The sequence below is a fragment of the Garra rufa genome, chromosome 15, assembly GCF_049309525.1.
Source record: "Garra rufa chromosome 15, GarRuf1.0, whole genome shotgun sequence".
In the NCBI taxonomy this organism is placed as follows: domain Eukaryota; kingdom Metazoa; phylum Chordata; class Actinopteri; order Cypriniformes; family Cyprinidae; genus Garra; species Garra rufa.
Genome location: NC_133375.1, coordinates 11,758,896 through 11,777,507, shown reverse-complemented (window position 1 = coordinate 11,777,507; position 18,612 = coordinate 11,758,896). Strand labels below are relative to the sequence as shown.

Below are 18,612 nucleotides of genomic sequence, written 5' to 3'. Positions count from 1 at the left end.
TAATCCCAAACTTTTGGAATTCAGTGTATGACTAACATAAATGATTATCATCAGTATGTTCATATATCACACTATATTATTGTGACATACTGATACATTGATTACTAGTGAAAATTTTGTTTAATTTTGTCTGGTTACTTAAATCTTTTTATTGACCTAAAAGACTTCTTTAGATTTCTTAAATAAATTACACCAAACCAGGGTCAGAAATTAATAAAGATTTATGGAAAATATGCCATGAAAATGAAAAAAAAAAGCCCATGAATTCAAGATGAAGAGGCAAAAAATGCCTCTGCACCATTAATCACTGCGATTAAAATTAAAACTGAAAACGAATGAAAAGTGTCAATTGACTAAATTATATTTAGATGATCTCACACTACATCAGATTGCTTTTAGGTGGTGTTTTGTGCAGCGTTGAACATTATAACCAATCAAACACGTTTCTGTTTTACTTAGGAATGCATTGGCCAATCAGAGGCTGATAAAAAAAAAAAACCTGTTAAAAATGTTGGAGCTGTTGATGAGTGTGCACGCTTGCGAATTCCCTCATCGTAAACAACACAGTGCAGATGTGGTATAAATAAAAGATTCATTTCGTAGCTTCAGTGATTAAAACAGGAGTTTTTGCATAACTTGTGAGTATAGGCTAATGACAAAAACGTTTTATGTTGTTTCTCAATATTAATAATCATTATTACAATATACCGAGCAATAATCTACAACAATGATTTATTGCAGTCCTGTGAGCTTTTGTTTTTACTTGTATAATTTAGATACAATTTTAAAAAGTCTATTGTTATTGACAACTGTTTTGATTAAAGTAATTGGCTAAATTTAAATATTTGACATTGAAGACAACATAGTATTGTGATTATAATAAGGGGATTATACAAAATAGCCCTTACGAATGTAAAAATAAATGCCCCTGGAAATCAAGTCTAGGGGGCAGATATTGCCCCTTAATGGAAAAGTTCATTTCTGACCCTGCACTACACACAAAAAAAAGGCCTAGTTTACAGTATATTCTATATACTGTAACTGAGTAGAATACTGTGATGAACAGCAGAAGATTCATCAAGATAAATTGGATTTCCTAATGCTTGAGAGACTTCAGGAGATTGTGTTCAATTATAGTCTCTAAAATTGCGCAAAATGTAATATGACATAATCAAACCAGCAGTGGAGCGTTTTGTCTTGCTACAAAGCTGTTGGTTGGAGAAAAAAAAGGCTTGTTACTGGAAAACCTAGATTATTTTGAAAGAGCTACTGAAAATGTTAAAACGTTTAAAAGCAGACGACTCTCTTGTGGCCATTGCTGATAGATCCTGACGTGTGGTGATGCAGTCATTGTTTCCTTAAAAAGAAAGCAGACTCTTACGAAGAAGTGTTTCTAACTTCCAAGAAAGCACCTTATTAAAGCAAATAAATGGGATTCGTCTCTTCTGCATCAAAACACAAGGAGGCAGACTCGGTGAGCGCCCAGTTTATCTTCTCAATCACCTCCCACTTTAGAAAGTGTCAGAAGCCAAGCACTGCAAATCCTGCTGAAGCGTTTAATTCGCCTTGAATTAATAGTCCCAGATCAGAGCCTGCCCTTTCATTGGCTGAGCTAATTAACATTTTGCCTGATTATTCTGAGAATATGCTGTATTCACCTATTGCTGATTGGTCAGTGATTGTTTTCATTGTCCCAAGGCGAGTGAGACAGTATCTATTTACACAAGGGCTCCTTTTTATTTTGCTAAGCGGGTAAAAGAGAGTGGGCGTATATGATTGTTTTGTGTGTGATTTCAGGTACCGTGGCTGGTTAGTAAGAAGGGTGTGCTGTTTGCTGTTTGTATTGGGTTGTGAAGTTCACCCCAGCCCTGCTGGAGACAGACGGCACAGAGTCCACGGCAGCGAGAGGTGCGGTTCGCTTGAGCACTCTTCACTGATTAGATGACATGCCACGTGTAGAGAGAGGGAGAGAGCAGAGAGAGATGCATTTTAGGATTGAGAGGCACTCCTGTGAGGCTCCCATTGAGATTAAATTCAGATTTCTCTCTCTTCGGTTAATATAGAAGATTGGTAGCCACTTAATCTGACATTACATTAGATTGCATGCAGAGATGTGCAAACCTGCATATTGTCAATGCTGGCCAGTACAGGAGTTTTGAAGTTTTTAGATAACAGGGAATCTCAAATATGATGAAATATGACTTTTTTGGGCTTTATTTTATTTCATTTATTTTTATGCATTTTTTAATTGCATAATTTTTTTTCATTCATTTAGATGACAGTTTTAAAACAAAATAATAAACTTAATGTTTTATTTATGACTGTCAAATATGCATCACAAGTAAAAATAAACAATGCTTTCATACTTCTTGAGTAATTAAATAACATTTTCATAATTGACAGATGCTGCTTCTAAAGAGTTTGAATAAATACATTTTTTTAAATAAGATTATTTAAATAAAATCAAATGCATGCCAAAGATTACAAATAAGCATATGATTCATATTTTTGAGTGAAATATAAAACATAAATTCAGCATAAAGACAAGCTTGTACTATGTGATGAAAAATAGCAAACATATTATAAATACATGTTGCATCCAACGTTAAATTTCATATTATAAGCACTTTGTTATTAGTGCACTAAAATGAAAGCAAATTATTTAAATATTTAATAAGTAGCTTAAGTAAATTAAGTAATTAAAGGGATTGTTCACCCCAAAATGAAAATTGAATGTTTATCTGCTTACCCCCAGGGCATCCAAGATGTAGGTAACTTTGTTTCTTCAGTGGAACACAAAAAAAGATTTTTAACTCAAACCATTGCAGTCTGTCAGTCATATAATGGCAGTCAATGGGCAGTCTTTGAGAGTAAAAAAAAACATACACAGACAAAACCAAATTAAACCCTGCGGCTTGTGACGATACATTGAGGTGTTAAGACACAAAACGATCGGCCTGTGCAAAAAACTGAACAGTATTTATATCATTATTTATCTATGATCCATAGCAACATTCAACTGTCCTGAGCGCATTCACAACAGCCGGCGTGTGGTAATTACTTGTGCTTATCCAGATTCTAGCAAACGATTAAAAACTAAAAGATTATGTTTCCTTGTGCGAACAAATGTTGAGTTATATAATGATTAGGGGTGGGCATAGATTAATTTTTTAAATCTAGATTAATCTAGATTAAATCTTGGAATTAATCTAGATTAATCTAGATTAAAATGGCTAATTTGAATTCTGCTGAAGGCATTCAGAATATGTGTGCTACCCAAATAATGACTAAACATGTTACACCGTACTTTTATTTTGACAGGTTGCCGTGAAGTTTCTGTGTATACAGTATGACATGATGCGAGTTTTCTCAAATGAAACGGTAAAAGTGACACTCACAGCAGTTTTGGAGATTGAGTTTATCTGTTCATGTGAGATGCAAATGCCAAAAATTACCGGGAGCATCACGTGTGTTTCAGTATGCGTGTAGTAAAAGCGCGTCTCCACCATTCATAGTATGAATTTCATACATACAGCTAGGCAAATGGAACATACCGGATTCATATTAAAACGGTCTTTTTGCATTTCAGTTTTCACAGACACTAGTCCATATCGCGATTTGAATTAAGTGACAGACCATATTTGATTTATGAATCCAAAAAACAACGAATTTACGTGGCATTTCGCTATAGTAGATTCGGTTTTTATGAATGGAGGACAACGCGATCCCGTCTGTGTTTTGGCGGAGGAGACATAAACGCGCGACCATATTCTATAGTCTTTGGTATACATCCGCGTTAAACTATCAAGGTGAAAGTCATCATAGCTTGCGTAGTTTAGACCCAGCTCCCAACCCAATTTTGAGAATAGATTAACGGCGATATTTTTTTTATCGCCCGATAAAAGTCTCACGTTAACGCAGCACGTTAACGCCGATAACGGCCCACCACTAATAATGATATAAATACTGTTCAGTTTCTTGCACAGATAGAACGTTTTGTGTCTTAACACCTCAATGTATCATCACAAGTCGCAGGGTTTAATTTGGTTTTGTCTGTGTATGTTTTTTTTTACTCTCAAAGATTTGGTGCCCATTGACTTCCATTATATGACTTCAAACTTTGTTTGTGTTCTATTGAAGAAACAAAGTCACCTACATCTTGGATGCCCCGGGGGTAAGCAAATAAACATACTATTTTCATTTTTGGGTGAACTATTCCTTTAAACTAAAGTTGAAACATATAAATATGTGTGTTAGAAAATATAACAGTAAATACAAAATACATTTTGTAAACACTCTTTTCCTAGGAACTCAAATAAGAGCTGGACCCTAGTTTGAAAAGTCTTGGACTAGCTGGTTGGTTGCTTGAAAGATTTGTGTTAAAGGATTAGTTCACTCCAGGGGTCCGTTCTCCGTACGTCGCTAACTCAGTTAGCTGGATTTGATTGTTGTGGATTTGTCCTGATCTTGGATTGTTTCCTTCTTCGATGCGCATCTCGGACTTGCTGTCATAGTAACAGGTCCGTAAGCTTAAACTACGCTCCTGGCGGGTTATGATTGGTTGACCACAGCTACACACACACACACACTCATATATATATATATATATATATATATATATATATACACACTACTGTTCAAAAGTTTGGGGTCAGTAAATTTTTTTTTTTTTTTAAGAAATTAAGACTTTTATTCACCAAGGATGTATTAAGTTAATAATTAAAAATTTATTAAAAGTTAATAACAAATAATTTACATTGTTATAAAAAATATATTTTGAATAAACACTGTACTTTTTAAATTCTTGAAAGAATCCTGGAAAAAAATCACAGGTTCCAAAAAATATTTGGCAGCACAGCTGTTGATATTATCCGACATTGATCATTCTAAGAATAAATCAGCATATTAGAATGATTTCTGAAGGATCATGTGACACTTAAGACTGGAGTAACAGCTGATAAAAATTCAGCTTTTCATCACAGGAATAAATTCTATTTTAAAGTATGTTCAAATAAAAAACATTATTTTATATTGTAAAAACAATTTGCAATATTACTGTTTTTTTTCTGTATTTTTAATCAAATAAATGCAGCCTTGATGAGCATAAGAGACTTCTTTAAAGACTATTACAAGTCTTACTGACCCCAAACTATTGAACGGTAGTGTATATAAAAATAAAAATATAAATAAAATAGCATATCAAGGAAAGAACATGTAACATGGGCATCACTAATGCATTTAATTTGTTCACTACTTTTTGCCAGCCCTCTCTCCTGGCTTTTGCAGCATTTGCTGTGTTTCCCGGTGTCTGTATTAAAGCCTGAAATTCTCCATAACCCTCTAATAACAGCTCTTGCTCCGCTTGAGAAAAAAAAAATGAGCTCGCTCTTTTGCTATTTCGTCAACCAATCGAAGGGGTTGTGATCAGTGTTTCTACTATCGATACATATTGCCTTTTAAACCAATGCACAGACGCACAGTAATCCTAGACAACTCAATCCAGACATACTAATCATCAACAACAGGTGTGCTCGAAGAACCAAATTAGCCACATCGTAATTAGCACGATGATCTCATCTTAGATGTGTCAATTCATCTCGGATGTATCAAGCAACGTACGAAGAACTGACCAAAGAATACATTTCCTGATTATTTACTTATCCCCATGTCATCCAGAATATTCATGTCTTTCTTTCTTCAGTTGAAAAGAAATTAAGGGTTTTAAGGAAAACATTCCAGGATTTTTCTCCATATAGTGGGCTATAATGGGGATCAAGGGGTTTAAGGTCCAAATTGCAAATTCAATGCAGCTTCAAAGGGCTCTACACGATCCCAGCCAAGGAACAAATGTCTTATTTAGTAAAACCATTGGTAATTTTCTAAAAAATAAAAATGTATATGCTTTTTACCCACAAATGTTCATCTTGCACTAGCTTGACTTCACGCATTACGTAATTAAATTGAAAAGATCACGCATTATGTAGGTGGAAGTACTGACCCAGTGTTTACAAAGCGAACGTGCAAAGAAAGTTAATCACCCTTTATGAATAAAGGTAGAACAACAATGTCGAACAGTTTTGAAGTTTTAGGAGAAAATGAGGTGGAATATTTCACCATACCCTACCTTTTTAAACCAAAGTACACAGACGAAGAACTAACCACACGTGACCTTTCCAACATGATTATGTAATGAGTAAAGTCCAGCTAGTGCAAGACAAGCATTTGTGGTTAAAAAAGTATCTAAATTTAAACTTTTTTTTTAAATTACACATTGTTTCGCTAAATAAGACCCTAATTCCTTGGCTGGGATTGTGTAGAGCCATTTGAAACTGCACTGAAACTGTAATTAGGACCTTCAACCCATTGATTCCCATTGAAGTCCACTATGTGGAGAAAAATCCTGGAATGTTTTCCTCAAACACCTTAAGTTCTTTTCGAAGAAAGAAAGACATGAACATCTTGGATAACATGGGGGTGAGTGAATTACCAGGGCATATTTATTTTGTAAGGAAACTAATACTTTAATGAAGCCTTGTATAAGGTCATTAGACTAGAACTGGAAACATTCTTTTGTTCAAAAGCAGTTCAGCAGAGCACTGTTGATTGTAAGCCAATTGTAAGCCATCACTACTGGAATGGCATTTTAATTTTGCGGTCAACCATATGCCACATATGACATATTCATTTTTCTCTTTACTTTTCAACTTGGTTGAACTTGGTTACCACACCCTCTGTCCATTCTCCTAACTCAATTTGGGCCTTAACATTTAAATAACCTTTTAAAGCCCCAAACAGCATTGGTCTGTTTTTCACTCTGGAGGCATAAGCAGCTTTGGTGTGTTTGCGTGGTGTTTATGTGATGATCCATCACACAATATCCCCTTTGTTTACTCTGTGGTCTGTTGTCCTGTGACTTGGTGTGTTTTTATCCAGAGTGAGGCAGGCTTTGGTGACGGCATGTTCCCCAAATGAGACCAAGGCGATGGAGCTGGTGACGCCTGAGTTCAGAAGTCATTTAGACAGACTTCTGGCTCTCACACAGACCTTCATCTCCCCCTGCCTTCTCAGGTCTGAATGCAGTTCTCATTCTGAAAGCAAATCACCTGTTCATACTTCTGCAGTTGATTCAGCCAGAACCGTTTAATGCTTGAGGCAGATTTTTGTAAACTTAAATAATAGAATGTTCAGCTTTACCTTGGTAGGGTTGAAAAGTCCACTTGGAAAATCAGAGATTTAAAATTCCATTCAAACCTGAAATTGAAGTTTTAGGATTTTGAAAAGTTCAAGGAAATGTAAAGAAATAGTTCACCTCATGCATCGCTTGGTCACTAATCGAATAAGAAAACTTGTACAAATTAGTATTTTTCACCATTTTAATCAACTTGAGCTTTTTGTTCACTTGAGCTGCTCTGCAGTGTGACAAAGCACAAATATCCCACATAGCTTCTCAATTAATATGAGGTCATGAGAGCTGCGTAACTGCACTAGATAATTATAAAGCGCTTAAAATGTTACTTCTGCTTGACATGTCGTGTCAACTGTCCACCTGCTTATAGGTATTTTGACTTTTCAGCTAATTTCCCACATAACTCTCTTTCAGGCTGGTGAGCTGGATGCTCCTGAAGGTCTTCAGTTTAATGTTTTGCAGTGTGCAGGTCAACCTCAACCAGCTGGCAGCTTTACATCGCGCCACACAACTGGTAAGCCTTTATTTCTTCACCATATTCTCTCATATCTCATATCATATCTGTTTTACCTCCCTGTAGCCACCCTGTGCTTAGTGCAGTGCATGCTTTCATTCTTCTATTCTTCCTATATCTCATAAGCCTGCTTTTCTTCTTTCACCACTGTCAAGTTTCTTCTTTGTTTTTACATTTGCAGCATTTTTCTGAACCAAACTCGATTATTCTCGATTCTGTATGATATTGCGATTTAAATATATGAAGCTGAAGGCTGCTCTCTATATCAAAATGCTCTTTTTGTGTGTGCCTCTTTCTTTCTCCTTCTCTGAACCTATTGCTCCATTTATCCTGTTTACACATTTATTTTTATTGCAGTCAGGTTTTTCACCTCAGGCCTTTGGTCACACATAACCCTTTATATGGAAGTAAAAGCAGACTTTGAAAAGCTTTTTTGTGGCGTTCGATTGGGGCAAGTGCAATATGAAACAAAACATCACACAACCGATTAGACCTCGGCTGCTTTCTGATTTCATAACCAATTAAACATCCATCCCACATCACAACCAGAAATCATCTCTTTGGCCTCAGTCCAGAAAATATTCAGCTCACCTGCAGATCAGATACTCACCGCCCACCTGAATAGCACAGACTATTGGAAATAATTCAGTATATATAGTTAAAAATCCTATTTACTATTAGCATTGTTTCTTTTATATTTTTTTATTTAGTACTGACCTGAATAACATATTTTATGTAAAAGATGTTTAAATATAGTTTCCTCAGGTCCAACAAATTATAGGTTTTCCAGCATCTTTTGTGTATATGAACCTTTTTGAACAATGACTGTGATTTTGAGATGCATCTTTTCACACTGAGGACAACTGAGGGATATGCAGCTTACAAAAAGTACAAATGCTCCCTGATGCTCCAGAAGGAACAACAATGCATTAAGAGTCCTTTTTTCATTTACTCCTGCCCTTCAGAAGCTACAGAAAAGACTCTTACATGTTTCCCAGAAGACAAAATAAGTTTAATTTACCCTGATCTTTAAATTCAAAAAGTTTTCACCTCCAGGCTCTTAATGCATCGTTTTTCCTTCCAGAGCATCAGTGACTGTTTGAACCTTTTGTAATAGTTGTGTTGGAGTCTCTCAGTGTGAAAAGATGGATCTCAAAATCATACAGTCATTTTTGGAATGGGTTCAAATACACAAAAGATGCTGGAAAACCAAATAATTTCTGAGAGCTGAAGGATTTTTCTAAAGAACATCGGGCAGTTTACATGTTCAGGACAAAACAAGAGATTCATGAACAACTATTTCTAAACAAAACAAAACAAATAACACCATTCTATCCACCTTATATATCCCGTAAGAGCGGGAGCTGCCTTTTGTAAATTGAATGTGTCTGGCTTCCGGTCTCATCTGAGTCAAGCTGTTTTTAGCTGTACAAAACAGGTCGTTTTGCTGCTTGGTTTTGCAAACTGTTATGTCTTACCTACTATTATTTTAATGTATTATCTTAATTAGGAACACAGTGCAAGCAGTTTCACCTCTTACTGCATTTTGTTATTGTTCTTGTTATTTCCCTACGACTGCTTATGAACTGGAAGTCCCACACATGACCAGAAAACGGCTTACATCCAAATTGAAAACAAAAACAGATGAATAGCTAAATGATGCACAGTAGGATGTTTAAAGAGAAAAAAATTAAAAGAGGAAAAAAGAAAAATTGAGAAGAATCAATAAATTACTGTGTAAATAACATAAAAGCAATCCATAAAAAAGTAAATAATTTGATTATGATTTAATTATAAAATGTAATATACTAATTACAAGTGCTTAATATTTGGAATCTGATTACGTAATCCAGATTGCATGTAATCAGTTACTACCCAGCACTTTATAAATACGCACACACAACATTCTTCAAAATATTTTCTTTTGTGCTCAACAAAAGAAAGAAACTAATACAAGTTTAGAACTTGAGGTTGAGTAAATGATGACAACGTTTTAATTTTTGGGTTTTTGGGTTGGAGTGAGCAGAAGCTCATTATCATTTAAAGAGACATGCACCGAAACTGTGTGCAGAACTGTTTTTGATAAGGTAAAAAGGGTGTTGTTATACATGACCATTAAGGAATTTTAACCAACATATGTTGTAGACATTTCATGAAGGTCATAAGGAATCAGGGCCATCCGATATCAACTATTGTTTTTATATTTACTGTAATTTGTACTATTCTTCATTGTGTCTGTAAAACACTTCCTGTGAACAACTGTTTTTGGAGTGTAGACAATAGGTATACATCATTTATGATTGTTTTATTGATAGAATATTATGGGTAAAGTACTTGGTTAGAATTAAGAGGCTCCAGAAGTTTGGGGATATTAACACAGTCAGTACAAAGGGTCTGGAAACACAATCTCAGTGTTCTCATTTTCTGAAGTACAAAAACAGTTCATTTACAGGTTCATTTTCAAGTGTGCACTTACCGTTGAACTGTATTTCAAACTGCACTGAAGTGTCCTCTCATTTTGTCTGTGTGTGTGTGTTGTAGAAATCTCCACTGGTCTATGTGTGTGTTCGGCAGAGCAGCATCGATCAAATTCTCATTTGTCTGACTCTTTTCTGCCACAACCTGAGGGTTCCCTACACCATTTACCCAGCCCGCATCCGTCAAACCTGGCTAAGGTATATATATATATACACACACACAGAAACCACAAAAGCACTCTGTAGGCGTAGTTTGCTTAGAAACCTTCTTAGCACATACCTCCACAGTTCACATCCTTTCCTGCCCTTTACCAGTGTAAATTTACATCACAGCGCTGGTTTTGTTACAAAGAATGTTCTTGTTCATTGGTTCCGTAGCAGTTTGTAAAGCACAGTGCACTTATTCAGTCTGTTATACTGCCAACAGAAGCACCTGTACGCATTTAACAGTGTGTAATGGTTTGGTAAGTAATGAAACGTACAATTCTTAAAGAATCATGGCACTGAGGGCTGGAAACGGCAGTCGACCGCTGCGAGGGATTAGTGGGGGTAAATAGTTTCCTCCTGCAGGTAACGGAAGACTTAGACTCAAGGCCACGGGGAAGTTTGTGCTTTGTTTACAAGGCTACATCAATAATTACTTAATAGCTGTTTATACAAATTGGTATGTCAGTAATTGTTAATATATTTATGATATGCATCAAACGTATGGTGCAATGCTTGATTGAGTGTCACTGGATGTGGAGCATATATGAATACAAAATTTGTAGTGTAAATCACTTGAACAATTCACTTTTTTTCCATTTTCTCACTGGGGAAAAAAGAAGAGTTGAACCTTAAAGGGATATTTCACTTAAAAAGGAAAATGACAGCATGATTTACTCACCCTCAAGCCATTTAAGGTGTATATGACTTTCTTCTTACAATCTGAGTTTTTTTAAAAGATGTCCTAGCTCTTCCAAGTTTTATAATGGCAGTGAATGGGTGTTGAGATTTTGAAGCCCAAAAAAGTGCATCCATCCATCAAAAAAATTCTATAATAATAAAGGCCTTTTAAAGTGAATTGATGCATTTGTTTAAAAATCTATATTAAAACTTTATAAACCGCAATTGTGTAAATGTGTCATATACACATACACAAAGTAGTGTTCCAGCTGATGATGTAGGAGGTAGGGGTAGCATAAGCTTCGATGAGAAGTGACGAAAATGGAAACAGAAGAGAGCAAAACGAAACCGGTCATGAATAGACCTTTTTCACAGAAACCGGAAATACGCAATCGCAGGGTATGCAGACTTCCTGTGTAATGTCAACACAGCAGAAAGCTGGGTAATTTAAAATTAAAATGGAGAGCGTCTACACAACTTCCCTCGCTGGTTTGCCAAAGATAACTTTTGCCGACCTCATAAGAGTCGTGTAGGAAAACTCCGTCACAAAGAGGAACAAATTGGATAAAGGATATACATTTTTCCACTAAGAGTTTATCCGCGTTTATACACGCTTAACGTGGCTTAACGTACGTAAAAAACGACCAGGAAACCCCAAATTTCTGTCATACCTTACTTGGAACAAACACTAACTACTATCAAAAGAACGAGCCCTTATTCCACAGATAAAGTGCATAATATCACGTTAAGCGTTTTCTCCCCCATAGAAGCCCATTATAAGGAAACAGCTTGGTTTAACTTACCTTAACAGCGACCAGGGAAGACCAAACTTCTGTTAAATTTCACTTATAATAAACACTTTCTGTTCTCAAAAGAACGAGCTCTCATTCAGCATATAAAGTGATCGCCCCCCATAGAAGTCCATTATACAAAAAAAAAAAGCTTAACGTAGCTTAAAATTTTACTTATAATAAACACTTTCTGCTGTCAAAAGAATGAGCTCTTATTGAGCATATAAAGTGAATAATATCACGCTTTTCTCCCTATAGAACTCCATTAAGGAAAAAGCTTAACATGGTTTGTTATAATGGACTTCTATGGGGGGCGATCACTTTATATGCTGAATGAGAGCTCGTTCTTTTGACAGCAGCAAGTATTTATTATAAGGGAAATTTAACATAAGTTTGGTTTTCCCTGGTCGCTGTTGAGGTACGTAAACCACGTTACGCTGTTTCCTTATAATGGGCTTCTATGGGGGAGAAAACGCTTAACGTGATATTATTCACTTTATCTGTGGAATAAGGGCTCGTTCTTTTGATAGTAGTTAATGTTTGTTCCACGTAAGGTCTGACAGAAACTTGGGGTTTCCTGGTCGTTTTTTACATACATTAAGCCACGTTAAGCGTTTTTCACGTTGTTTAACTGGTTACCGGCATACCGGGGCGGAAATAGGTTTACACAGCAATTACGTATTTCCGGCGCAAAATACGGAAGTTGTGAGAAAGGTCTATTGGAAGCACAAAACGAGGATTGTAAAGAAAAATGTTGGTAGGTTTTGATATAAGCCAAAAGGTTTTTTCTTTGCTGTAAACAAAACTTAGTTCTCGTGACACTAGCATATTCTCACCAGAGCTTATGCTGCGTCTACATGCTACACCATCCGCTGGAACGGCACTCTCGTGAACGTGCATACGATGTTAGCGGAAGCTAGAGATTATGATTTATAAAGTTTCGAATATGGATATTTTTCTTGCACAAACACATCGATTCACTTTAGAAGGTCTTTATTAACCCCTCTGAGACATGTGGAGCATATTTTATGATGGATTGATGCTTTTTTGGGCTTCAAAATCTCGACACCTATTTACTGACACTATAAAACTTGGAAGAACCGGGACATCTTATAACTCCAATTGTATTTGTGTGAAAGAAGAAGGTCGTATACACCTAGGATTGCTTGAGGGTGAATAAATCATGTGGTATTCTTCATTTTGGGTGAACTATCACTTCAAATATATTATGTAGCAAAGTGGTAAATGCCTACCTCGCTGTAACAAAGCAGCAAGTTTCCTTCAAGTTTATCTGGCTCACTGTTTGTTTCTGGAAGAAGACACACTGTGAGGATTAAGACTAAGATTAAGATTAAGATTTTTACCTCGATCAGAAGAAAAACGCAATGAGATGCAAATTCAGCAAGAGGAGTCATTTACATGAATAAGTCTGTGTTACTGTGACAAAACTTGCATATAATTTACTAGTTAGACTTTTTTTTCAAACTGTAATCCCTAACTACATCAAGTGAAACATTATGAAGTATGTGTCATTTCATTGCATCTAAATGTCTCACGATGCCAGGATGTATTTAATGTTCTAGAAAACAGTGCTATATAAAAGTAATAGTCTTTATGCTGAAACACTGAATGAAATAATCTAAGACTGTTTAGACAACATGACTAATTGAATGATTTGCAAATTGTGCTCCGAGTCCTGATCTGAAATGATGGTTCGGAGTGTGGATTGTAAATCATTTGGGTTCGCAAATCTTTTCCTTTCCTTTTCCTAACCTAAGAGTGCGAATCATTTGATTCCGGTTTTGCTAATCTTTCATGTCTGATTTTTCTTTTCTTAAACAATAGAAAACATCAAACCATAAATGAGATCTCTGATTGAAGTTCCTAAAAAACTGCTTGAAAAGTCCTTAAAAGTCATGGAATTTTATTTTACAGTGTATGTGTGATTCGTTCCATCTATTTTCCAAACCTCATCCTATGTAGGGTCATGGGTATTATATAGTTAGATTATTTTAATATATGAATTATTATTATTTTTAAAAACTTCTATGTCATCTTTTGGCCCTTTTGGAAATATGCTGAGACTGCATAGTGGGTCCTGAGCCTCTGGTTGAAAACCACTGATGTAAACAACACACTTCTCAATTGTGCACTTTTCCACTAATATGGATGGATCATCATTAGGGGTGGGTATCGTTTGAATTTTATCGATTTCGATTCCGATTCCGATTCCGATTCCACTTATCGATTCCGATTCTTTTCGATTCCCAGTTTCGATTCCAATTTAGTAAAAAAAAACAACAACAAACACAAAAGTCAAACATTAATATATTAAACATGTTTATTTTCAGTGCTAGCTTGCAACATATTATTTTATTACAGGGGTTCTCAACCTTTTTTATATCAGGGCCCCCTTCTTCTCGGGTCAGTTTTGCAAGGCCCCCCTATGCCTGACATTTCCTCTAAAGGTGTTTATTTTTTAACCTTTTTTATTAACCTAAATGTTAGTTTTGCCTTTTTATTTTTCTCCTGCATGTTATAAAAAAAAATCAAACAAACTTTAAATTAAAGCTATACTTTTGAATTTAAAAGAAAATCCTCTGCTCTAACTTTTTAACATGAATACACATATACAGATTTAAAGCACCTAAATTATTTAATTCAGACATTCTTCACAACTTCAGAGTACTCTTTCTTAAGTGACTGAATATCTACTGTTTGTATTTATTATAAAATAAACATATAAATGAAAAATACAGTAAATACATTGTAAATCTGTTTATGCTGGTGCTCATATGTGCTTAAACACCACTGACCCTTACAAGATCCACCTCTATGGGTAAGCATTCATTATAAAAAACTCACAGGACATTCATTTTGAAAACTATGCAAATATTTTGAAATTTCACGCAAAAATACTATGGATCAGAGCACCGAAAGCATGAATAGTTTGTGAATCAACAGCGGACTTATGTGTGCCTAATGTACGACTCCGATATACAAGAATGAATACATTAGGCACGCGCGAGTTCGTTCGTTTGTTTCATGCAGCCAAGAGATAAAGTAGATACCTGTCTTCCCGCGGGGGTATAAGTGACTTTTATGTGGGCTTTTGCGGGACGAAATAACATATATTCCTTCTGGAGTGGGCGGGCGCAGGACTAAAATCCGTCCCTTGCAGATCTCTAAGATGAAGTTTGCGTGCAGCGGTAGATTTGTCTTCGGTTTTTACAAAGCGTAGACACACTTTTAAACGCTTACCGTGATCCATCTTTTCGACTGATGTTTACATTACCACGTAAAGTCCTGGCAGATTGCACGCGCGGAAGGTCCTGGCAGATCACTAGATGGAAAAAATGCAACCAGGAATCGAAACGAGGAATCGAAATTTTAATATTATAACAAGTATCCGATTCTTTATCTTAAGTATCCGATTCCAGAATCGGAATCGATTTTCGATTCCCAACCCTAATCATCATACTAAACCACTCTGACAGTGTTTCCTGCAGTTGTGTTATTCAGTGTTAGTGCTGCTGCTACATTTTATTTTAGCTGTGTTGTAAGCTTGTCGTCTGAATTGAACCTGACTGAACCGAATAACTAATAAAAGTAGTGAACTAATAAAAAGACTTGTTGGTTTGAATTGGTCTAACAGCACACTCAATCAATGAATAATTTGGTGCTGTTATTGGCTTACTTAATGAACCACACTAACAGTTTTTTTGTTAATGGAATTAAGGAACCAGAAAGTGTGAGAGGAAGTGGATAAAGACTTGTTGATTTTGTTGTGATTCCCACTCTTGTTTCACAGTGCCAAGTTACTTCCCCAGATCTATTGACGGTGTCAATTATACTGCATTAAGTCTTAACAATACAGTAGCAGAATAGTGGTAAATTCTCATGTTACGTGGATGAATCAGTTTATCGTAAACACAATTTCAGGCACCAGCAAAGGCCTTTTCAACTAAACAGCTGACTCAATTACCTCCGATCAGCCAGCGACATAATTATAAAGGTCGTGCATTAAAACCTAGCTGGTATTTAACAACATCGCTGTATGACACTTTTGTTGTAGCTGTTAGAAAGAATCTCATCATGAAATATGTGCTTGTCCTGCCTTTTGTGTATTAAACAAAACAGGAGATGTACATGCATAATGGAATTCAGACATTAAACAAAAAAAGATAACATTAGCATGTCAGTATAATATTGCATAACAGATTCATTCTACAGTCGTGGGCAAAAGTTTTGAGAATTACCTAAATATTGGAAATTGGAAAAGTTGCTGCTTAAGTTTTTATAATAGCAATTTGCATATACTCCAGAATGTTATGAAGAGTGATCAGATGAATTGCATAGTCCTTCTTTGCCATGAAAATGAACTTAATCCTGAAAAAAACTTTCCACCGCATTTCATTGCTGTCATTAAAGGACTTGCTGAGATCATTTCAGTAATCGTCTTGTTAACTCAGGTGAGAATGTTGACGAGCACAAGGCTGGAGATCATTATGTCAGGCTGATTGGGTTAGAATGGCAGACTTGACATGTTAAAAGGAGGGTGATGCTTGAAATCATTGTACTTCCATTGTTAACCGTGGTGACGTGCAGAGAAACGCGTGCAGCCATCGTTGCGTTGCATAAAAATGGCTTCACAGGCAAGGATATTGTGGCTACTAAGATTGCACCTAAATCAACAATTTATAGGATCATCAAGAACTTCAAGGAATAAGGTTCAATTCTTGTTAAGAAGACTTCAGGGCATCCAAGAAAGTCCAGCAAGTGCCAGGATCGTCTCCTAAAGAGGATTCAGCTGCGGGATCGGAGTGCCACCAGTGCAGAGCTTGCTCAGGAATGGCAGCAGGCAGGTGTGAGCGCATCTGAACACACAGTGAGGCCAAGACTTTTGGAAGATGGCCTGGTGTCAAGAAGGGCAGCAAAGAAGCCACTTCTCTCCAAAAAAAAAACATCAGGGACAGATTGATCTTCTGCAAAAAGGATGGAGAATGGACTGCTGAGGACTGGGGCAAAGTCATATTCTCTGATGAAGCCTCTTTCCGATTGTTTGGGGCATCTGGAAAAAGGCTTGTCCGGAGAAGAAAAGGTGAGCGCTACCATCAGTCCTGTGTCATGCCAACAGTAAAGCATCCTGAGACCATTCATGTGTGGGGTTGCTTCTCATCCAAGGGAGTGGGCTCACTCACAGTTTTGCCCAAAAACACAGCCATGAATAAAGAATGGTCCCAAAACACCCTCCAACAGCAACTTCTTCCAACAATCCAACAACAGTTTGGTGAAGAACAATGCATTTTCCAGCACGATGGAGCACCGTGCCATAAGGCAAAAGTGATAACTAAGTGGCTCGGGGACCAAAACGTTGAAATTTTGGGTCCATGGCCTGGAAACTCCCCAGATCTTAATCCCATTGAGAACTTGTGGTCAATCCTCAAGAGGCGGGTGGACAAACAAAACCCCACTAATTCTGACAAACTCCAAGAAGTGATTATGAAAGAATGGGTTGCTATCCGTCAGGATTTGGCCCAGAAGTTGATTGAGAGCATGCCCAGTCGAATTGCAGAGGTCCTGAAAAAGAAGGGCCAACACTGCAAATACTGACTCTTTGCATAAATGTCATGTAATTGTCGATAAAAACCTTTGAAACGTATGAAGTGCTTGTAATTATATTTCAGTACATCACAGAAACAACTGAAACAAAGATCTAAAAGCAGTTTAGCAGCAAACTTTGTGAAAACTAATATTTGTGTCATTCTCAAAACTTTTGGCCACGACTGTACACTTCATTCTGTTCAAAAGTTTTCACCCCCGGCTCTTAAAGGAACACTCCACTTTTTTTGGAAATAGGCTCATTCTCCAACTCCCCCCGAGTTAATAAGTTGATTTTTACCGTTTTGAAATCCATTCAGCCGTTCTCCTGTTCTGGCGATATCACTTTTAGCATAGCTTAGCATAAATCATTGAATCCTATTAGACCAGTAGCATCGCGTTCAAAAATGACCAACGAGTTTCGATATTTGTCCTATTTAAAACTTGACTCTTCTGCAGTTATATCGTGTACTAAGACCAGCGGAAATGTAAAGCTGCGGTTTTCTAGGCCGATAAGATTAGGAACTACACTCCCATTCCGGCGTAATAGTCAAGGAAGTTTGCTGCCGTAACATGGCCGAAGCAGGCGCATTAATATCACACAGCGCCTGAAATTAGATCCCAGCTAGGTAACTTCCAATGTGACCGGTGCTAAGTTTGTGTAATTCCGGTTGTTGCAGCTGTCAGAGTTGCAGCTGGTAAATTGTTAGTGGCTGGATTTACCTTTGTGTGATTTGCTATGGTTATGTGCATTGTAAGGGGCTGTGATAGTAAGTCGAAGACGTACTCTACTACCATGTTTCATAGAATTCCCACGAAAAAAAAAGCAATTCCGACTAATGAATCAATGGCTGGCTGCTCTGAACATGGATCTCAAAACACCGTTAGCAACGATCAAGAAATGGCTTGTTTGCTCCGAGGATTTTGAACCAGATGACTATTTGGATAATTTTACCGGTACTACAGCACGGCGTCTAAAGGACACGGCGATCCCAACAATCTTCAAACTAACGTTACAGACAGGACAACAAGGAGCATCGCCCACGGCTGTAAGTGAAACATGATATTGTTGGCTAACGTTACCTGTGAAATGCAACCCCTGAAGAGTAGTTTTGGGCGAACAGTTGGCCTAGTATTTGCTATGACCAAATTCCATGT

General features: G+C 36.7%; 1 protein-coding gene across 1 annotated transcript in view; it reads left to right on the top strand.

The window, feature by feature from the left end:
- Positions 1–18,612, top strand: part of gpat2 (glycerol-3-phosphate acyltransferase 2, mitochondrial) — an 82,427-nt gene that overhangs the window by 30,853 nt on the left and 32,962 nt on the right. Inside the window, exons 6-9 of the mRNA XM_073819794.1 lie at positions 1,798–1,908; positions 6,934–7,068; positions 7,601–7,700; positions 10,242–10,375. Coding sequence (XP_073675895.1) covers positions 1,798–1,908; positions 6,934–7,068; positions 7,601–7,700; positions 10,242–10,375 — 480 coding nt within the window. The remainder of the gene's footprint in view (positions 1–1,797; positions 1,909–6,933; positions 7,069–7,600; positions 7,701–10,241; positions 10,376–18,612) is intronic.